The 21306-nt window shown below is 52.1% G+C and overlaps 5 protein-coding genes across 5 annotated transcripts; all 5 read right to left on the bottom strand.

Moving 5' to 3' along the window:
* Positions 1 to 2752: 2752 nt before the first annotated feature.
* Positions 2753 to 4786, bottom strand: A1O9_12119 (uncharacterized protein; the record flags this gene model as incomplete). Its single annotated transcript, XM_013398918.1, has 2 exons — positions 2753 to 3090; positions 3160 to 4786. 2 exons carry the CDS (start codon positions 4784 to 4786, stop codon positions 2753 to 2755), a joined length of 1965 nt encoding a protein of 654 aa, XP_013254372.1.
* Positions 4787 to 7306: 2520 nt separating this feature from the next.
* Positions 7307 to 8232, bottom strand: A1O9_12118 (uncharacterized protein; the record flags this gene model as incomplete). The annotated part of the gene is made up of 3 exons (XM_013398917.1): positions 7307 to 7783; positions 7842 to 8104; positions 8196 to 8232. 3 exons carry the CDS (start codon positions 8230 to 8232, stop codon positions 7307 to 7309), a joined length of 777 nt encoding a protein of 258 aa, XP_013254371.1.
* Positions 8233 to 9625: 1393 nt separating this feature from the next.
* Positions 9626 to 12624, bottom strand: A1O9_12117 (1-phosphatidylinositol-4-phosphate 5-kinase; the record flags this gene model as incomplete). Its single annotated transcript, XM_013398916.1, has 2 exons — positions 9626 to 10441; positions 10492 to 12624. 2 exons carry the CDS (start codon positions 12622 to 12624, stop codon positions 9626 to 9628), a joined length of 2949 nt encoding a protein of 982 aa, XP_013254370.1.
* Positions 12625 to 14437: 1813 nt separating this feature from the next.
* Positions 14438 to 16043, bottom strand: A1O9_12116 (Ca2+:H+ antiporter; the record flags this gene model as incomplete). The annotated part of the gene is made up of 3 exons (XM_013398915.1): positions 14438 to 14566; positions 14625 to 14834; positions 14889 to 16043. 3 exons carry the CDS (start codon positions 16041 to 16043, stop codon positions 14438 to 14440), a joined length of 1494 nt encoding a protein of 497 aa, XP_013254369.1.
* A 1558-nt stretch (positions 16044 to 17601) lies between these two features.
* On the bottom strand, positions 17602 to 20451 carry A1O9_12115 (uncharacterized protein; the record flags this gene model as incomplete). The annotated part of the gene is made up of 2 exons (XM_013398914.1): positions 17602 to 17964; positions 18022 to 20451. 2 exons carry the CDS (start codon positions 20449 to 20451, stop codon positions 17602 to 17604), a joined length of 2793 nt encoding a protein of 930 aa, XP_013254368.1.
* Positions 20452 to 21306: the final 855 nt, after the last annotated feature.

The following is a 21306-nucleotide window of genomic DNA, read 5'->3' as shown; positions in this document are numbered from 1 at the left end:
TGCGTGGTTGATGAGAGAGATGGATATTCAGTTCCTACCATCTCAAAACATAGAAATTTGACTCTCACAGAGTTATCATTTTGCTGAGATATTCCTACATAACACGTGTTGAGGACATAATCGGCGTGAGAACCTTGGCCTACACTAGACGTCTTGACAATTGACCCTCCTCGCTGTGCATCACATGTTTGTCGGATAGGACGAGAATGCAGAGCAAGGAATGAGCTGCTACTCCTTCTTGAATCTGCTGCTCAGTGGGATCCAAAGAAGAGCAAGTGCTGCAAAAAGGACCATCACAGGCACAGTTGCGTTTTGAAGGTCCCCTGGATGAGTGCTCAGCCACACCGGAGCGAAGATGAAGGTTCCTAGGAGGATAAAAACCATCCATCCGATCATCGGATAATCGATGCGGCAGGACGGAACTGGGCGTCCAAACCCCACATGAATTCTCGGCCATTCACGTGGATTTCAATTTGGTGGCGTACCGTACGCAGAGGCAGTCGGGTGAGTGCCTCTCTCCGCCTATTTGTCCGTTTACCATAGTAGATCCGTTCAATCCATTCATCCTGGCAAGTGGGAGGAGCTTGATAGGGTTGGATTGCAGGCCTGGGTTCGAATTCATACTCGTCAAGCATGGCATCGGGCATTCCATTGCAGCAATTTCCCAGACAATCCTCTGCCCATCGCTCAAACTTCGACGCATGGCAGAACATGAACTGTCTAGGGTCTAACCAATACTGCCAAAATCCACGTAGCTGCCGGTAAGTGAGCTTGAACTTCGTGAAAAAATCGTCGTCGCTATCCAGTGCGGCTATCAGGATTTGCCTGCTCCTTTTCCGGCCCAATCTCTCTGTGCAAAGCAGTAAGAACCGGTCTGAACGGTCAAGCGGGGGTCCTTGGGTCTGGGAAGATGTGTACACACATGGTGGAACTGATGTCGATCCGCTTGAAGTTTGTGCGGTCGCCGAATTGGAGAAGGATGTGATCGACGTAAGCAAACGCCCTTGGGATGGAGCAAGAGTACTGGCCACCGAGCCAGCGTTACGGGCAGACACTTGGGAGGTGGGAGCGCTGGTATTGTGTCTCGACTTCTCGAGGAAAGATGCCCCAAGGTGCCAACTGTCGGGATGCGAGCCGTCCAAAAGATCTTGGACAGGATGCACAAGTGTCCGAGATATGTCGAGCCAGTGTTCACAGTGCAATTCCTATAGACTCTCAGCATGGGCTCAAGACTTTGCTCCACTGTGGCTGCAGAACCACTGTGCGAGGCTGAGGAATATCAGACCATCAAGAATGGCCCATCCTATATGCCTAGTCAAAGATGGCTATGCCCAGGGCGACTCACATCTACCCATTCAAGGCGAACTTTGCCCTGCTCCAATGCAGGCCTTGGAGCTCTGAAAGGCCACCACAACCATGGCTCTCCAGTGTATGCTTCTAAAGCAACCTTGGCACGGTCTGCCGTCGAAGGCAAACTCAGTCGAGTGATCTTGCAAGCCACTGAGAGACTTTGGATGCTTGCGGGGAATGGCGCATTCGTTTTGGCATGCCATGCACGCCGTACCCCGTCGAGAATGGATATGTATCGCGCCTCGGGTGGCTTGTCAAGTGAGGCTTCTTCACTACCTGATGTAGACTCACGTCCTTCTACTTCAAGTTCTCCCCTTGGTCTAGCTGAATTAGAGATATTTGGTGTCTGTTCGTTGTCATCATTCAGTGACTGGCCTTGATCGTGGATATCATTAGTTGACTGCCTCTCGGTTCTACCTGTGAGGTCTCGCTGCGTGAACTCTTCAGCAGTAGGTTTTGTGGGCGGCTGTGGTCACCCATATCCAAGTCAGCTACAGACACGTGGGTCGAGGAACGGGATAAAACTGACCAGTATCACATCAAGTGTCTTCGAAATGGGGTCCTGTTTTAAATAAATGTATTTGCATCTGGGATCGTCTCTGCGTGTGTCGCAAAGAGGGCAAAAAACGTCAATTTCCAAGATGTTCACCTCTCCACATTGGCACCTCCATGCGTTCGCTTCTCGCTTTGTCCCACAGATCTTTCTCGTCGACATCCTAAACTGGCCAACCGGCAAATCAATCAGGAAGCAGCAAGTGTCCTGATGATACTCTTTCCGAAGGGAGAGCTTGACTGATATCTCATCAACCGACAGGGTTACTCTGTGGCCCTGCGTGGCATAGACATCAATTGCATGGGAGAAATCGGCTGAGTCTGCTATCTGGGAGTGTGCTCAAGATCTCCCTTTGTTCACCTGTCCAATTTCCAAACGAGGGCTGTGATTAATGGAGTCATGTCGGAACAGTCTCTCGTTCAGCCTGATGGCATCCCGGTCGAGCAACTTGATCCAGGCATGGCATGATCGCCGATTGGACGAGACGAGCCCGCTGCATGACACAGCCTTCATCGAGAACGCCAGAAGAAAGACGCGAGTAGCCTAGTATTTAGAGCCGTCGGTCGTGCATATGAGGATGAAAGAACCGTGGGTACAGTAAGACGTTCCAGTAAGTACGGAAGGTACGGTCTAAAATAGATATCAAACATTCGGCGGGCGGAAATGTGGTATAGTATGCTGATATAGAGTGAAATATTTAAACAGGGCTCCAGTCCGCTCCGCTCGCTCGCTCCCAAGTCTCCAAGCGTCTCATTCTTTCAAACGCGCTGAATATCGCCCAACCCAAACAATTCAGTTCTAGTAATTAGCTTGCTTCCTTCCTGGCAACACAGCCCACAATGCGTCTATCTATCGTCTAACAGCAGTAACCTTACTCCTCCGACTCGCCCGACTATCCACACTGATCTGACTCACGCTATCCTCGGGCCTAACCTCTGTATCCGTGACCTGCAACTTCGCAACATCCTTGTGCTTCCCGATCACACTCTCGGTACCCCCATTTTCCGCGAAATCTTGGTACACAGTATTGTTTTTCAGGTTTCGAGGCGTCAATTTACCGATGACCGTTCTCGCCGCGGCGCTGTTTCTGGTCGGTCCGATTCCGGATCGGGCTGAGACAAACGAGCCGTTCTCGGACCCGGCCCAGGTTGCGGCGCGGGAGGGTGGGAGCGGGTAGTCCTGTGGCCCTTTTTCGTTTTCGTTCTCGTTATCGCTGCCCTTGTGACGGTGATGGCGATGATGAGAGTGTTTGGAACCGGATCGACTTGGCGCTTTCGAGCCAGCATGGCTGTGACTGTGGTGCTCGGAAGACTTGTGGTAGCTTTTCGTGCGATGGACCGACTCGGTGACGTGGAGGACGGTCTGGGCCTCTTCATCGTCGAAATCATCTTTTCTACTGCGTCTTGAATGCCGAGAGTGAGATCTGGGCCTGGTGGCTGATGCGGCCTGCGAGTGCTTCTCACCATCGCTGTCTCGTCCGCGTGCGAGACTCATCACACGGCTCAGACTGCCTGATCTACTCTTCGAGCCAGCCCTTGACTTTGCCTTCGAGACCTGCGTTTCCGCTGTTGTAAGAACTGTGGGGGCACGGTAGCTTGTCGGAGGCGCTTCGAGCGCCTTCGTGCTCTTTTTCGACTGTCGGCTTGCTTTCGAAGTGGCAGTAGAGACAAGTTCAAGATCTCGTGGTCCTGGTCCAAAGCCAGAGTCGATACTTGTTCGTCTCGAAACATTTGTCACCGCTTGGTTGGCGGCTTTGATTGTGGACGCGTACTCGGATTTCGCTGGGTCTTTGTCATACATAGTGATCATTTTTGGGCCTTCGTAGTGGCTTTTAGTGTTGTATGTATAGGCTGACGGCGCTGGTTCGATGGCACGATAGACTCTATCTCCTTCGTAATAGGTCGCTGAGGCACCACTGGCAGCGGAATACTCAGGCCCTCTCATATTTGGCTCGGTCACACTCCGACCCACCACGCTAGGTCGCTGAGCTTCTGGCTTCACTTCATCAGCTGCAGCACTCTCCTTGGATCGATTGCTGAACGCATAATGTAGAGCAGCGCCGGCAGCGACGCCGAGCAGTGTACCGACAATAGCATCACCGGCGCCCAAACCAGTAGAATTACCGTTCGACCCCGTATTGGCCGCTGGTGGCGAGGAATTCGAAGACACTAGACTCGGCCGGACGGTGTTGACAAGGTTCCGAGCAACACTTGCGGCATTGCGCGCTTCGTTTATCAAGGTGTCCAGCACGTCGCCCTGAGGCTTGGACTTGGGCTCCGTGGCCGGAGGGATTTGTGCTGGAGGGACAGCTGAAACGTGAGAAGGAGCCACGACGCTTCTGGCTTGAGATGGAGCATTACTCCTGGCCTGGGAGACAACAGTGGGTTCTCTGGCAGACACGACCGTCTTAGGGCGTCCCACGGCGGAAGGAGCTTTGACGACGCTCTGAGCAGCAGTTCTGCGAGAGACTGTACTCCTCACATCTTCATTTTCCTTATTGTCATCCGCAAGGCCCGGACGATAGACGGCCTCGATGGAATTACCATCAAAGTCGATCACAGCAGCAGAGTAGTATCCCGAGGCATCCCTTTGAGCAGGTTCGCCGTGAATCTTGCCACCAGCCTTGAGCGCGGCGAGAAAGAAGGCCTGGACGTGGGAGCGAGATAAAGCTGGAAAGGCGACGTGTGCTGCTCCTGCAGGTACACCGGGGATTTCTTGGGTAATCCAGAAGTCGGGAGGGGTATTAGGTGGGGATTCGGGCCCAAAGCCGATGGTGTTTTCTTGTCGGCCTCGGAAGACGTAGTTGAGAGGTTGAAGGGCTGACAGGAAGAAGGAGGTCGAAGTGGGGAGGTGGCTGACGGTGAGGGTGATTGAAGAGGGCATTGAATGATAGATAGAAGGATGATGGAATGGAGACCGACAAGGACGCGATGGACGAGAAAGGGGGAGTGAGGGAGAGTGTTTTTATACACGTGCTCCCTCTCTAAGTAGCTCGACAGTGTCGTGAGAAAATGAAAACAAAGAGATCTCGTGCCACGCTCTGATTGCGAGGAAGATTGGATGAGCTCTGCAGCCTAGTCGGATGCAGGCAGGAGAACGGAGTGTAGCCTTAGAACGAGACTGGTGGCTCGCTTTTTGATATGTTGTATGCACTGGTGCAGTGACATCGACCACAGCCTGTTCCTGTGGTGGTGACAAGTCGTTTTGAGTGTCTCCAACAAGAAAGAAAAGGTAGAGAGAGTGAAATCGTGGCCGTCGATATGTAGACAGATGCTGTGGTGGAGGCAACCAGCGGAAGCTAGCCTCATGCAGGAGAGAGACAAGGAGAGAGACACAAACGGCGTCTCAGACCACGACAGCAAGACCGGCACTGTATATAAGAAGCAACTAGTTCCTCTCGAAGCCCCGTTTGCCTTAGAAGGAATCCAGAGGGGAGGAAGGGCAACGAAGCAGAAGGCAGACGAGATCAGCGGATCAGATTGGATAACCGATTCGAAGGGCGGATCTTTGGTCGGAATAAAGTCGTCCAATCCAAAACGCACCTGACAATCTTACGATGGATTGAGGAAGTGATTTGCAATGAGATCGGGGACTGACCACGGGGTTGGAAGAGGGAATCCCTAGATAGCGTGCGAATTGAATCCGAGGATTGAAGTAAAGCGACGCAATCAGAACCAAAGGGAGGGGAAGGGCAAGAATGAGAGAAATTGGGCAGGTGTACAGGACGAGTGCTGGTACTCGCACCTACCTGAGGCTGCCATGAATACTACGAGTCTGCGACACCAGGACGAAGCGACGGGCGAACAAGAGTCGAGACAGGGCGGCAGTAGAAGATAGGGAGAAGGCAGGTAGAGAGGGCAACAGTAGGCGCCTGATCTGCCACCAAGAGGCAAAGGTACGGAGCACGCAGCAGTCAGACGTGGATTGCAGTGATGGTTGCAGAAGGACGCGCCCTCTCCCCGGACCTGACTTGGCCTTGACTGCATCGGTGAGGGTGAGGCGTGAAGGTGCTCCAGATGTTGTTGGTGGCGACGAGTAGAAAGAAAGGCCAGGTCATGCGGGTTGGTGGAAGAATGCCGACACGACCAAAGAATGCCACGTCGTCGAGAAATGGATATTGATATTACATAGTTGGTGGGCCGCAGGAATACTCGGGAGAGGAGAGGGAGGGAGCGTAGGGGTGCCGGCGTGCCGGGGAGGCCTACTCGTCAGTGGTAAGGGTCCTCTCGTACGGGCCCCAAAGGCTCACGCTAACGGGGATGTGGATGGTTACTCCAGGCTTGATAAAGGTCGATTGGGTTCAATGGTGCCCGGGCACCCCCTGGAGCCTAGCCACTTACTGGTCAAGTCCAGTTGAAATTTAGTTGAAAGGCCAACATGCTGGAGCAGAGGCAAGGCAAGGGCCCGTGGTCAACCGTCATCGATCCATGGATCTCCCGTGGTTGGACCTCCCCGCGGGCCGTCGCGAATCGTATCGTCGGTCGGGCGCCAATGCATCTGCCCGCTTGCCATAATTCGTCCCGTCTCACCACTCACCACCCGTCAATCCTACTCCCTTTGCAAGCTCAGTGAGCCTTTATTGCCGTCATGGTGCAGATTCAGATCTTCACTGAAGGAAAACATGAGCATTCTTTCGGTCGTATGCCGACGTTGTAATGCAGGCACGCAGCTAGAGCTGGGTGTTCAACGTTGGTTCATGCATCACCATCGCTTCCCCCTGTCCGACAGGTGGTGGATGGTTGTACAAGCTAACTAATCTACTTTTCGTTTCTCTCCAGATCTGACATCTTCAATGCTCACTCCCCAAATGACAACACCATCTGGTTGGGTAGCTGATCATGGCACGCTGGGGTTCCGTGCCCAACAGATGTAGCACCCTATCCCGTGCCATTCCAGATCTCCCTCAAGACATCCACTCCATCATCATGCTCCAACGTTAGTCACAGTCACTGTGAGTCGAAATACCTTTCCAACCAAGTCTGGACTACTGTTCTGGATTTTCGTACTTGCCCTCCACCATGGAGCATTTTCTTTCCTCTCATAACATATCATCGCAGACAGCCGGAAGAGGATTCCATGCCATCCCGTTTTCCGGCGCGTCGCGCCATCTCTTTTTTTTTCGGATGTAGGGTAGGTTGACTACCACCACCAAAGTTGTTTGGAGACGAAACTAGATATCTCGCCTTGAGGTTTTGTTGAACCATATGTTATGTCTTGTTGTGAAAACAAACGCCAGATCCAACCTCCCCCAACGCTTTCGGCACACACGGTTCGACTGCAAGAGGGCGTGGATGTTATGATCCAGCCATTGGCAGACAAAAAGTGCAGCCCAATATCAAGGAGAGAAAGAGACAGAAACTGTTCTCTAACAATATGTAGAAGGAAAGTATTAGTTAGGCATACCTAGACAATGTTCCACGAATCTTCGCAGGCGTGGCAGAACTTGCTGCAGGTCACGCTGGCACTCAGACTGTAGTTGCTGATGCTGATGGATTCATCCTTGAAAGCATCAGCGAAGTCGTCCTTTCCTTTGGCCATGGCTCCAACAAAGACACAGATGCTCTCGTTGGACGCCAGGGTGTCGACATAATCCCGCACGCGCACCACGTCGGCGTCGAAACTGAGGGTGACCTTCCGGCAATTCGGCGGCAGGTGGTCGGTAATGGGGTTCTTGATCACTTTCAACAGCTTTTCCTGCGAATTCACCGATCGGATGGAGAGGCGATGGAGCAGCTGCACCATCAGCCCGGCGAACCGCTTGAAGGTTCGGGGAATCCGGACCGTCGGGCTGACCTCGATCAACACGCCCTTTGCGGTGTGGATGAAGATCTGCAGTTTCCCGGCCTTGTTGATCGGTGAGTCGAGCAGAGTGAGGAGACACTGTACGTTGAAGTCAGTCTGTCGCTGCACGAGCCATTCAAGTGGGAGATGTAGCCACCTGATGGGTGATGTCGGGTCGGGCATCGCTGATGTCGCGGCCCATCTTGCGCATGACACCAATGTGCTCATCACTGTTCAACAGCGAGTATTTTTCTTCTTTGCCGCCCGGCTTCCCGCCGCTATAGGCTGCGCGGTATGTCTCGAGCGAGGCATTCGAAAGGACGACGATCAGTCGTTTCGTGTCTTTGTCACTAGCGGGGATGGGCACGTGCTGCTCGGCAATAAGCCTGGGGAGCTCGGGAGGAGGAAGTGACTGCGTTCCTGCTGATTGTGAGCGCAACCGAGGTATGGATCACCGACACTGTTGAAGTGCAGGACACTATAATATGACAAGACGGAGTGTTGAACGTACTTGTACGCTTCCTTTTGTTGACTGTGTTAGCAGACATCTCGGGATCCCGAGACAGCGACACGATCGAAGGATGGAATTCTGCACTTGAAGAACCAAGACGGATTCAGGGCGTTTGGTGAATCTAGATATGGGCGGAATCTAGAAGTTTAGTGAAAGCCGCGTGGTAGATCAGAAGACGGACGCATCGGCCTTGAATGAGGGAGAGGAGGGAAGAAGAGGAGTCAAATAGAACTACTACCCCGTGGCGACTAGTAAAAGAATCAAGAGGTGGTCAATGTTGAAAAGAGATACACATGTCGGGGCAAGTCTCGAGAGTGTGAGTGTAAGATGTAGATGTAGAAAGAATTACAAAGTTAATGATGGCTTGGGCGCGCTAAAACCAAGGATTGAGGAGTCTACACTGTAAAAAAAGTCACCGAGTAGCGCAGAGGAAAAAAAAGAAGGCTGCGTTGCCAAGACTCGATTGCGGACAAGTCGGCGCCGGGCAGTGAACTACGGAGTACTGGTACTGGTACTGTCACTACTCGGTACGGCACCCACTACGGGCACGGGGCGCATCTGGATAGGTTCAGGTCCCCCCCGTCGCCCGCCTTCAATGCATAAGCCCTACTCGGACATCACGTGCCATACGACTCCCTCGCTCAACGCCCTGAGACCCAGTTTCAGATTCTCAATAAATAGACGATCGATTCAACTAATACACACCGCGGTAGATAGGACGAGTGTGTCTGGGAATATGAGTACTCGTGATACACAGGCGACCCTGCAAGGATTGGTATGGACTCAGGCACGGGGGGAGAGCAAAGGATGACAGACATCCCCGGTATAGCTAACTTGTACATGTTCTCCAGTACGGAGTACCGAGTGCTACGAGTAGTAAGCCTTGGTCTCAGTCACTCCGCCACATAACCCTTAGATGACCCGTAGGCCGTGGAAGAAGGAGGTACCTAGGTAGGCAGGTAGGCAGCCATGTAGAACCAGGGTTTGTTCGTTGCTCGTCCTACACCTCAAGCTCCTCGTCTGACACAAACAACCCAAATTCTCTATTCTCTCACCGGGAGTAGTGATGCCTTTTATTCCCTCCTCCCGGAAGTTACCAAGTAGTACTTTGTTTCAAGAACTTTTCACCTTCTCCAGAAAGAAAACGAGAAAGATTAAGAGAAAGCGCTAACACCGCCTACCGGCTCGGTCCTTTTGGAAAAACACACAAATGAAATCGACATTGTACTGCAAGGAAAATTCTTGGTTGCCTTCATAGTGCCGCTGCGTTAAAAAAAAGTCGTGACGCCGATTAAACGTTGTCCCATTGCTCCTCGACGAGATAAGAATCAGAAGCCACTCAGAGTAAGACAATCCGCCGCAATGGACGGTTCCTCACTACTGACTCTTGTCAACGCTGAAAGGGTTCAAGGCCCCCTGCCTACATCTTGTCACCTGCCTGTCTGGATATACTCGTCTACCGATTTAAACACCGTATCACCGAGAGGTGATTGCGGTTGGAGGAGATCGCTGCCAATCCGAGGTGGTTTTTCGTATTCTCGGTCCAACACATGGTCGGGTCTCGTTTCATGATCGTGATATCCATGCAAATACGGCTCGAAATCGATCTCCTGAGGACTCGAAACGCTCGTATCGTCTCCAAAATCGGTGGCCGTACCCACTGTGGATGGTGAGACTTTTCGTAAGCCAGGTATAGAAGACATGCGCGTCACCGAAGCCGGAGCAGTATGATCGTTGCTCCCTTCATGCTTTTCTCCCTCGGTCGACAATTGCCTATCACTTGGCTCCCCTCCCTCTCCTGCTTCTTGAACCACGGGGAGGAGTGTACTACTCCTCACTTCTTCCGTCGTTCTCAACGTTCTATCAGGCTTTTCTTCTTCGCTTCCACTCCGACCCTTGTCGGACGGCGTGGCTTTGTCCGTCTGTTTTTGTGCCTTTCTCATCGTCTTCTCCACCTCCGGGCTCAGGGTGGGCGAGAGTGCTGATTCGTCTTGACCATCGTGTGCAGTTCCGATGCCACCAGTTGAAGTGCGACCTGTATTGTCCAAGGACATTGACGCTGTTTGTCCACCAGTACGTTGACTTTCCCCAGTCCTCCGTCGGCCGGCCTCTTCCTGCGTCATGGTCACTCCTGTGATGAAATTGAGGAACCGATCTCCATATGCCACAGGCGGAATCGGTGATATCTGCGTTCGTGGCGCTGAAAGTCCTTTCCAGAAATGCTCGATACGTTTAATCAGACCGTACTGCCCCCCCGTTAGCTTCCTCTGCTGCGTAAGACACGATTTTCACCTACATGAGTAAGACAGTCAATCAGGCCGAGATAGTATACTGTTTCACCACCTCGGCCATCTTCGTGGGTAGCTCTAATACCGCCGTCAAAGCTGTAAAACACTCGATCTCGTCTTTCATCTGCCGATGACAGCTCCGAGGGCATTTTAGCACCCCCCATCCCCATCGGCATCGGCTTTTCCTTTTTGAGGGTCAGCCGCAATTCTCGGGCTTTCTTTGCCGTCTCAAGCCTTGACGGAGTCCTAGTCAACATCGACGGGCCATAGTCGTCTTCGTCTCGTTCTCCACCAGGCTGAAAGATCTTTAGTGTGGTCTCTCGGAGATTCTCTTCGTTGCCTTTCTCCAGATCATGCATGCCCACAAGAAGCGAATAATCCATGATATGTAAACGTTGTAGCAACGCAACGTCACGTTTCAATTGATCAAGAAAAATTTGTCGAATGTGTGCCTCGAATTCAAGGTGAAGATCTCGTCGCAACCAGTTCAGGTCCTTCAATGTGGCCCTAGGATTGGTGGCCAAGTCATCTTCCTTGAAATCCCGGCCAATGGTCGAGCCTTTAAGATCAAAAGTCTGGTGGATGTCTCGGTGAGGAGGGAAGAGATTGTTCATGACCACGAAATGAATTTTCCTCCCATATGGTATCTTCACCCGGTGCAGGCCATAGAACTGTGATATGAGTGTGTTCGGATTCTCCGTGACATGCTGGTGGTAGTCCCTGAGTATTTTCCTCAGCAGCTTGTGCTCAGCATGGTGGATCGTCTTGATAATATATTTGTAGTCGCGCGAAAAGTAAAAGAATGATCCTGATTTGCCGGGGCTGCCCAACTCTGATAATATGTACTTGCTGGTCAAGCTCATCAAGTAGTCTGCGGGGTCCAAGCCAAAGGTTGCTCGTAGCTGTCGGAAGACCCAGGGGCTGTAGTCCTTGAATTTGAAGTCGTACTTCGCGCTCGGGGTTAATTCATTACCGGTGATATCGAAACTGAATTTGTGTTTGGCGTCGAAGTCAGCATCAGTCAAATCCCTCATCATCTTCGCATTCGTCCTCGAGACAGTGAACCGAATTCCCGTCAGCATATTGTAGGCAGTCACCCAATTGACATGACCTTCTTCGACCTTCTTGCCAACGATAACGCGATCCTCATCCTCTTCCTCCCTCCTCTTTCTTCGGCTTGCTCGCTTCTGCTTTATGAGTTCCGTCCATCTTGCAGCATCCTCGTCAGGAGGGACCTCATCCAAGTGAGCATCAGATTGCATTGATCGGGTCGTTCTCCGGACAAGTCCGAGTGATGCTCTCCGGTGCCTTGTACCCGTGCTATCGAACTGATCTCGAGTAGGTGAAAAGCGCCCAGTCGCTGACAAGGCTTCTTCCGATGGGCCACCTGAGAATGAGAAGTCGCGCGAGTTGCGGGTCACAGAAAGGTTCGATTTTGGGACTTGCAGGGTGTGACGGTGAGTGAGTTTGGGGGGATCTGTAGGTGGCGCCAACTCGGGGTACTTATCCTGTATCGATGCGCTAGGTGCCATTTGGGAGGGCGAAGCAGAAAAGCGAGAAGGTGACTGTAGCGAGGCACGACCGTGGCAAGGCGTTAATGAGTTGGGATCCGTTTGTGCCGTATCTGGGAGGGTTGATGCGGTGTAGGCATGGGCTGTGTCAAGTTCCTGTCTGATGGGTGAGATGTTTGTCTTCAACTTTCCGAGCTCGGGAGTCTGTCCACCCTGAGGTTGTCCTCCAGGGATGGTATGGGTGTGTTCGGGTGAGGCGCTTTCCACACTTGAGAGTTTGCTCAAGCCGTCGAACGAGTTGGGGCTCCTAGACAGGTTCTCAACATATTTGGCCGGCCCGCTCGAGGCCGAATGAGTACTGCCTGCTTTCGAATGTGCTCGGTCCCGCGAGGACTTCCCAGTAGTGCCATTTGGCATGCCATTCGTCAAGGAACCATGGCTGTTGTTCCTCAAATTCTTGAATGTGTCCAGCCTGTGGTCAGGGCGTCCGGTGTCGACGTCAGTGCCATTGGTATAGGTGAAAACACCGCTTATGGTCTTGTCATGGGATTTTCGGGGCGGGCCATCGAAAGAGGAATTTGTGCTGTTCGAAACGAGGGAGAGAGGCGGTTCGGTCGCTATGGGCGGCATCTCAGGGAAAGCAGGACGCTGTGTATGGGAGCGACCTGAAGGAGGGCATTGGCCGCAGGAGTCACCGAGGAAGCGAGCAGACTGAGGGCATTGCTCGGGTCAAGAGGTGTTGATTGAGGAACTCGGTAAGACTCTCGTGTAATTGTTAGGCCGCGATAGGATTGAGCGGTTGGTGACTGCAGATTAGTATGCGTGAGGAAGGGTGCAGGGCCAGATGAGTAAGTCAAACGGTATTGAATTATTGGATCAAGTGGTTGTTGATGTTGGCGTTGGTGTAAAACATGCTGGCCGTGGTTATGGTTAGAATCAGATGTCGAGGTTGCAACCACAGTTGGACGCTGGAAGCTGGTGCTCAGAAAGTTGTCAACCAACGGCGGCCCCGGGGTGTAACTTGGTTAGGAGCGAAGTTCCAGTTGCGGTTGCCCGTTGCCAGCACAAGTTGGTTAAGTTACCTACGAGTCGGTACTATGTAGCTACTCGTAAGCTATTAGGCTGTTAGACTCCCTAGACGGTGCCTAGACTGACGCCTAAGATACTAACTAACCCCCCCCAACTATCCAGTTAGGGGCCCGGAGGCCCTTGTCCCAATCTCGTGCCAAGCTATTTCGGGACCCAATTTCGGTGTCAGAATAAAAGATGGACCTTCTGGAGTACTCGGTATCTGACTCGCCTGTGGCCTGCAACCCGCCCGAAGTATTCGTCAGCCTCTAGTAACAATAGTACTCCGTACTGCCTACTTATGTAGTGCCTACACAACTCAGCTAAGCGACCAAGATGATTGCTCGTAGTTGGTAGCCTCCTCGACCCGGAGGGATGCCCGTGTGTCGCTTGTAAGTAGTTGTTGGAATGTTGGAATGTTTCTCATGCTTTCCATACTTCTCATCACCCAGACCATGTACATCCCATAACCATCCCATATTTATGATTTGTTTTATGCATTAAAAGAACGGATGCTTCGTATTGATTGACCCAAGCCTTCCGAGGACCGCTGTTTCTGCGGGGCGTCAATTACGGAGTGCCCCTACTCCGTAGTTAGGGTTTGGTAGCAGTGAATCCATTATCTCTACTTTTGGCATCTAGTTAAAGCACCTCCACTGCTAAGCCACTGAGGCTATTGGCTTTGGAATCAACAGATTAGGACATCCCCGTTTCTCGTCGAGCCGTGCCTCCTAAGGAACACGAAAAATGGGAACCGGGAACTGGGAACTTGGGACAACGTCGATTCCGTCATCTCAGCCTTGCTTACCTTTGGCGGTAGGAATAATGAAAAGTTGGCCGACCTGTTGACAGGAGGATAACCGTTTAGCGTCCGTCCCGGTCTTCATACGAGTAGTCAGTGGAACTTGGACAGCCTCGCTTTATGGAGTACCTGTAACTAGATAGTGCCCAGAGTTACCCAAGCCAGCGTGACGTATACCTAGGCCCCAATCAAGAAAATGCTAGGCAGAGCTACAGTAGGTCTTAGTAAGTCATTCCTGGCAGGATTCATACGAGTCTGTTCAAGCACTTGGTTATTGACACTGATCCTTCATGTGCAATATGATGACCGTGGAGAGCTAGGCGTAGTAAATCAGCTACCTATGTGCTCACCAGTCGATTCAACGAGTGATCGATCAGATACCTGCCGTCCCAAAAGCACCCATGCTGAGCCTGCAAGCGCCAAAGAACAGATCGGTCGGTATTACCGCGTTATGCTAAAACCGTACGCCATGCTACGACAACACACATTAATGAGAAATCATGTCTCCAAATGGAATTCACGCACGGTAGCAGCAGCAGCATTTTATGCATGCTTGTACAGCCACTTCCTTCCTCAGCGCATCAACATCCTAATCGCGTGCTCCACGGTCTGAGCCCCTTCAGTAGGGGTACGACCATTCGAGGTGGTTAACTCTGAATTGGGATAGTACCAGGCGGTCACTGCGATGATGATGTAGACAATCTAGATAAGTCACGTTAGCTTTGGCCGTGTGTATGATCCTCCATCAAGTTGCACTTACGACGAGCAGAGCGCCTTCGAGATAGTTGGAGGATCCATCTCTCAAGAAGTTGCCGACCACCAAGATGGAGAGGACAAGCAGGACAACCATAAAGATCTCAAAATTCAAGTCCATTGGTTTGTGTAGACCCCATCCGACGATGACGACGAGTGGAGCGTTGAACAGGGCTGTCATTAATGAGGGGCCCAGGCAATGGAAAAGAGCGAAATTCTAGTTTGAACAGATTAGCGCCGCTGGCAGATCATGGCATTCTTCAATACTTACAATTTGGTTGTCACGTGCTTCATCGATGGTGGTGATGTGCTCGGCAGCTTTCTCGACCAGCGGGACAAGGATTAAACCCAGGAAGTTGTCCGGAACACCATGCTCCACGACATATTCGATCTCCTCCACCAAGAAGACAGCAATAAGCGAGATAAAGGCAAGTGACACGAGAATTGCGATGACGCACTCCGTCATGGTGAGTTTAGCCTTGGTGAGATCCTTGTGCCTGTCTCTATCAGCCAACTCATCGGCTTCCAGGACTTCTTCGAAGATGTTATCATGAGAGACGCAGTTGTAAAGAAGGTAAAGAAGGAACGAGACAATGAGGATGATGGAAACGCCGTGACTGATGCTGTTTGTGTCTCTCCGAAGGGACTCCTCGGTATAGCCTTCGTCGCCAGCGGGGACCGTGCTTCCACTTAGCGAGGAGAAGAAGGCACTTGGGATCAACAGAGCAAATCCAGCGACCAAAAGCAAGCCCGATCCCACCTCGCTGATCGCTGGGTGGAACTTCTGCTCCTTGTGCTTCATGCCGCCCACCAAGAAACAGAATCCCAGGCAGAGCAGCAAGTTGGTGAGGATGGATCCAAGAATAGCGGCCTGGATCACGGCGATCTTATTCCCATGACCGGGCTCGCCACTTCCATTGTCTTTGGCAATCAAGACCATGAACAGGACAATCTCAACCACACCGCCAAGCATGGTCTCAATGATGATACCCGCGACTCTAGGCATCTTTCTGGCGAGCTCCTGACCAGAAAACCCCAAAAGGTTGGCCGCGGGGATCATGGCGATATAGTTGATGGCAAATGTCCACAGATGGTGGTCGCCATTGATGAAGTGCAGGGCAATCGCGGCGGGGACGAAGGGCCACAGGACATTGACGATGCGAGACGCACCACATGACGATCTCCAGGCAATCCTTGCAAAATGGGTTGGATTGAGCCCGCGGCGTCCGCTCTCGCCATCGGGATTGATCCCTCGTGTGACTCGGTGGCCGTTATGGTTGAATTGGGGGAGGCCTCCGTTGGAGGTGGCAGGATGGGGAGGAGCTTCACCCGAGCCATTGGTGCCGTTGGCCTTCTCTGCGGCATCGATTCTCGCCGTGCTTTTTTCTTTTGCGGGAGCCTTGGATTTCCGGTTGAAGAGACCCATTTCCGGCAATCAGTCAAGGGACGTCAGGATCTGGACGAGAATTGTAGCTGTGGCGTTTGCTAGGATGGGAGATAGGCCGGCGAGAATGTTGGAGAGCGAGTTCCCGAACCAGGAGGGTGGGTAGTCTAGATGAACCGCTCACAAATGCATAATCAAGGACTTCCAAAGACAAGAAATAGAGAAGTGAGAGTGAGAGTAGTTCGAAAGAGCAGAGCAGCGGGGAGCTGAAACGAGCGAGAAACTTCAGGTACTAGTTAATTGTTAACCACCCAACCTGTGGGTGCTTGGGGACTCCGTAGAGATGGGAGTGGAAGGGGAATGGCAATGGCAATGGGAATGACAATGGGAATGGGAATGGGAAAGCACGCTAAGCAATGACAAGAGTATTCAAGGAGCGCGAAGGTGAAGCAAGCAACGCGAGCCAAGGCGAACCATGACAGCACATTGCATTGCCAAACCTCGACCAAGAGGATGAGGATCCAATGCTTAGCCGCACACGTAGACAAGCCACAATTTCTTGTTTTGCGCGGTGGGAATCGTGTTTCAGTCGGTGCCAACTGTGCCACTCACTTGTCACCGGCAAGTTGGTAACTTGTACAGTATGTTGGTAACTTTGCAGGGGGGCGCTGAAGATCAGTGATCAGGGACCAGTGGCATTTATGCGGAGCGGAGGATCTGTTTAGGCCCGGCGCGTCACGTCTCGTCTCATTCCCAAGGCCACGGCTCATCGCTCTTCCAGGTCTGGTACTGTACGTGTAGTAGCGGGCACCTAATAAAGCCCCCCCTCGACCCCCCAAATTCACCTTTCGACGGAGGGCGAATTGTCCATCAGGCACCTGGGTGCTGGAACCAAACAATACGATCGTCCCTCCCTGGATAAACAACCACCACCTCAGTCTCAAAAGCCGACACGATACAACCTGCAAGCCAGACCCCTCTGGAGCAAAGTCACGATCTGAATATCTAGAATCCCATCAACCGCGATGGCCTTTGCTCACCCGGGATTTCTGGCGTCGTTGCGCATTTGTCGTGTCTTGGCTCTTGACTACCGAGGACTCGGGACTCAGGACTCCTCGACAGCTTGAAGGCGAAAAGCCTGTTCCTCCGGTATCCTACAGGATACAGTACTCCATAATAATTACACACCCATCTCGCGAAACCTGTGGCTAGGGTCTCTATGGCTGATCGATCATTCGCAACTCCCGAGTCCGGAGCACCAACTCGTAACCGTAGGTATGTATGTTACATGTATGATTTCATGGAGGAGAGTCCGATCGTCTACGGCGCGTTGTTGGTTGGCCATCTAATCATCAACACCAGCCCAATATTCCAGCCGACAATAATTGCCTTCACTTTACCAACTACATACCTCAACAGAGGCTTCATAGGCAAGCGTTTCGTTGGCGTGTACCTCCTCTTCCAATTCCCAACCTCCCGGCCTTTTGTGCGTCTCATTCCGACTGCCGCTACTATATCGTTACATAATCCAATTCCAATCCCTTCGTGGTATTCGACGTTCCCTTTGCTTTCATTCATAGCTGCCAAAACTTCAAGCACCTCAACTCCTTTTCTGATCACTCATCACCGTCCATTTCCAATTTGGGATCCCCCCCGGTTGCGGTGTCTGTACTCCCATGAACACCTCCCCGGCGCTGTTGTCATTTCCTCCCGTCGAAGTGGTAGCACTCAGGTCGGGCATCTGCTGCCCATCAGTCTTCGAAATATCCACCGGGCCACCCATCATCGATCCAATACTTTGGGAATACATCCCCGATCCTTGCACTCCCATTGAGCTGTCTCCTGTCCCATCTGATGGTGACGTCTGCGAGAAAAAATTGCTGTTGGGCGAATTGTTGGACCACAATGTTGACGCAGGGTCCAAGGACAAATTCGTTGGTTGCATGTATTGATCCCATGCCTCCTGCACAAATTGTTAGCCACGAATCATTCTCAAGTATCACTCATCAAGGCAACTCACCCAATCAAGGTTCATGCCTTGCCCAATATCAGGCAGGGCACTGTTGAACAGTCCAGTCGGGAATGGGCTCGGTGCATTGCTCATTCCTGTCCCAAAAAGCGAAGAACCAAAGTCACCACCAGCGATCGCATTGACACCGCCTCCGCCCCATTGTGTGCCCGGCGAAGCAATTTGTGCAGCACTGCCGAGACCACCACTGTCCACTCTGCCCGCTTGGAGCATTTCTAACGTCTTTGCTGCTGTCTGTTCATCATTGCTCGAGCCCTGAGCCTGTCGACCTGCTGCCGAGATCTGCGTGTTTTGCGGATTGCTTGGCGATAACGGCAATCTGACATGATGAAGGAGCACATTTAGTAACTCACTTGCCTTGTACGCTTCTATACTGAAGTCGCGATTTATCATCCAGATTTCTCGGCTGTCTTCAAGAGCCTTGATGAGGTCCTCGCGGCAATAGCTGAGACCCGGAGCGTATACACCTTCTGAGGCATTGCTGCCCTGACTGATGCTTCCACCACTCACTGATGTACTTGGAGTACTGACATCCACCTCTATTCTCTCTTTGTGATGATAGAGATCCATCATTACCACCGTAGCAGCCAAAAGATAGTCATGAGCCGTCAGCGAGTTGACATGATTGCGCAAACTTCGTAACCGGCCACGCTCACGGCTTTGCTGGTGTTGAATCGACTGGAAGCTCAACAATTGCATGGCCGAATCAAGCGATGTCCGCCTGGAATGCATATATCGGTTCCCATTTCTAGCTAGACGCATGAATCGACGGTGAAGCACACACTGAGACTTGTGATAGACCGTTGCCAGACTGAATCGTGCCATGATCAATGAAATCGGCGCCAGCGTTTGTTCCGCCATCGGTCTGAGCTTCAAATGTTCTGGAATACTGTCGTAGATATCGCGCAGCCCCTTGTCAATCTTCAGCACTTCTTCATATCCTTTCTTGTTGACCCCGTTGATCTCTTCGAGAACGCGGCCAAAACCAAAAGACAGTCTTCCTTTCGCTATCATATATGAGATAGGTGTCGCTTCCGATGATGGCCGCGCAGGTGGGAGCGTGGCCGAGTCTTCGTCGAACTCATCATCGTAGATGTTCCTCGGAAGTTCGGTATCCGAGTCACCGATACGGATCATCGGAGGAAGAGCGACTTGAGCAGAGAATAAAAGATCCGCACTCCGCACAAACGTCCAGACTCGACGGCGCATTTCACCTTGAAAGGGGCTCAGGTTAGGAAACAATTTAGCGTCTCGATGATAGCCCATTCGCATGGCCAGCCGCGCAATCATGCCAACAAGCACCCACACACTGGCTTCGGCATCCCGGTTTGAGGTGTATTCCGCATGTAGATGGAAGATCAAGGCCTCGATGATATGGTTGTGAGGTTTGGTGTAGTCTGCTGTGATGAGACAATGCGCCATCTGGGTTCGAAAATTCGCCGCCAAATCCTGGCATTTGCCTCGGAACTCTGGCGGTTCATCTCCTTCTCTTCCATAAGACAACATTGCCAGCCGCATCATCGCAAAAAGCATCGCAACCCACACAATCGAGCTCTTGGACGGATCGTTCCAATGCTGGTTGTAGTGCCGTTGGAACGTCGGACCATGCAGGATGTGCGTAGCAGGATCAAAAGTGTTGAAATACCGTCCAATCAAGATATCGGACATGTATCGAGAGGGAATTTGTGCCAGAATCTCGGGCCGACTGGGAGGGATAGTTGACCCAAATAATAACGCAGGCCCAGCACCGACATCTGTACCCATGGATTTCCTTGCTTGCTCAACCTTTTCTATCTGCGCCTCATACTCCTTCTTGTGGGCGACAAAATAGTTCTTCACTTCTCCAATTTCATTCAACAACGCCGCCCAGTGGGCTTCGCCAACATAGAAGGTCTTTTGCGAGTCCGCATCGACCTTGAGGATTCCAAAGCTTTTCGTGACGCCGTCAGTCTCACTCTCGTCTTCCTGGATATCGCCAGTGTCGTCCCCGTCCATCATAGTAGATTCATCCATGTCATTATCGCCATTTGCTGCCATCGACTGGTCCTCGCCAGTGCCAGGACCGGTGGCTGACAAAGCCTGTGCCGCGGCTGCTGGGCCGACTGCTTGCGATCCAGTTGTCATTAGCGACAAGACAAGCCCTTCCAAGCGGTCGATCCGATTCTGCATATCATCGGGAGTCGTGCTATTGGAGTTTTGGCTGTGCCCGCCTTTCTTTCTCGCTGCCGGGGCAGCGTAAGTACACGATGCACTGTCACCTCTTTTTGTACAGTTATCGCATGGCGATTGTCGATTGCACTTCAATTTCCTGTGTCTGCACGGGGCGCATGATAAAGGAATTCGGTTCCGTTTCCGGACCACTCTGAAGTCAGGAGATGCGCCAGAATGACTCGATGCGGCGCTGGGAGGAGTCGGAGACATTGTATATATCGGCTGTCAGGCAGTAGGTTGTTATCTGAAGGGCATCCGGTGCCAAAGGGAAGCGGCGCAGCGGCTTCGTCCGGAGCCTGTCGTGAAACCTGTTTCTCGAGGCAATTCCGGGATCGAATGTTGGCCGGAGCAAATAGGTCGCGTCGATGTCCTCTGACGGGCAGAAGGCGTCACCAAGAAACTGTCCCGTCTCTCGTGAAGGGAATGCGCAGTGCGTGAGAATGGCAGCCTGCGAATGGGAATTGGCACGGACTTAACAGAGATTTATCAGCGGCGGGCCGACAGATTGGCTTAACAAGATCGATATGGCAATATACCAGAGGACTTTGACTCCAACCACCGTCGAAAGGAAGTGTTCAAACTATGTGCGATAGAAGATAGTGAGGAACAGAGGAATTGAGGCAGAAATTAGGGCCACGCAATTGAGAATTGAGAGGAGCAGAAGTTGGAGGGCCCTAGTAGCGTAGGAGAAGGTGCAGGTGCAGGTGCAAAGTGCAGGTGCAGCTGCCAAAACCGGCTACTGCTCAACGGAATCATCACTACCAAGTCGAGATTCGAGATTCAAGCCTTAACGCTCAGGCCTCAAGTATCTCGTATGAGGTCGCTTTTCTCGCTGCTGTTGTACTAGGACTAGCACTCCTCCCATCCACACGCGCAGACATGTCAGCAGTGGGCACTCGGCAATCACCCACCAGCCATGGCCACAATTGGACACGCCTCTTCATGTGGCTGCCAAGCCGAGTCGATGTCGATTCAATCAATCGTGAATCTTCTGCTAGTCGGCTCCGACGGCTTGGGGATAGACAAGACCCTCGGCCCATATGCGTCGACGAGCTGACTGGGCCC

The sequence above is a fragment of the Exophiala aquamarina genome (assembly GCF_000709125.1).
Source record: "Exophiala aquamarina CBS 119918 chromosome Unknown aczIA-supercont1.21, whole genome shotgun sequence".
NCBI classification, from domain to species: Eukaryota; Fungi; Ascomycota; class Eurotiomycetes; order Chaetothyriales; family Herpotrichiellaceae; genus Exophiala; species Exophiala aquamarina.
This window is presented reverse-complemented; position numbering and strand designations above follow the sequence as displayed.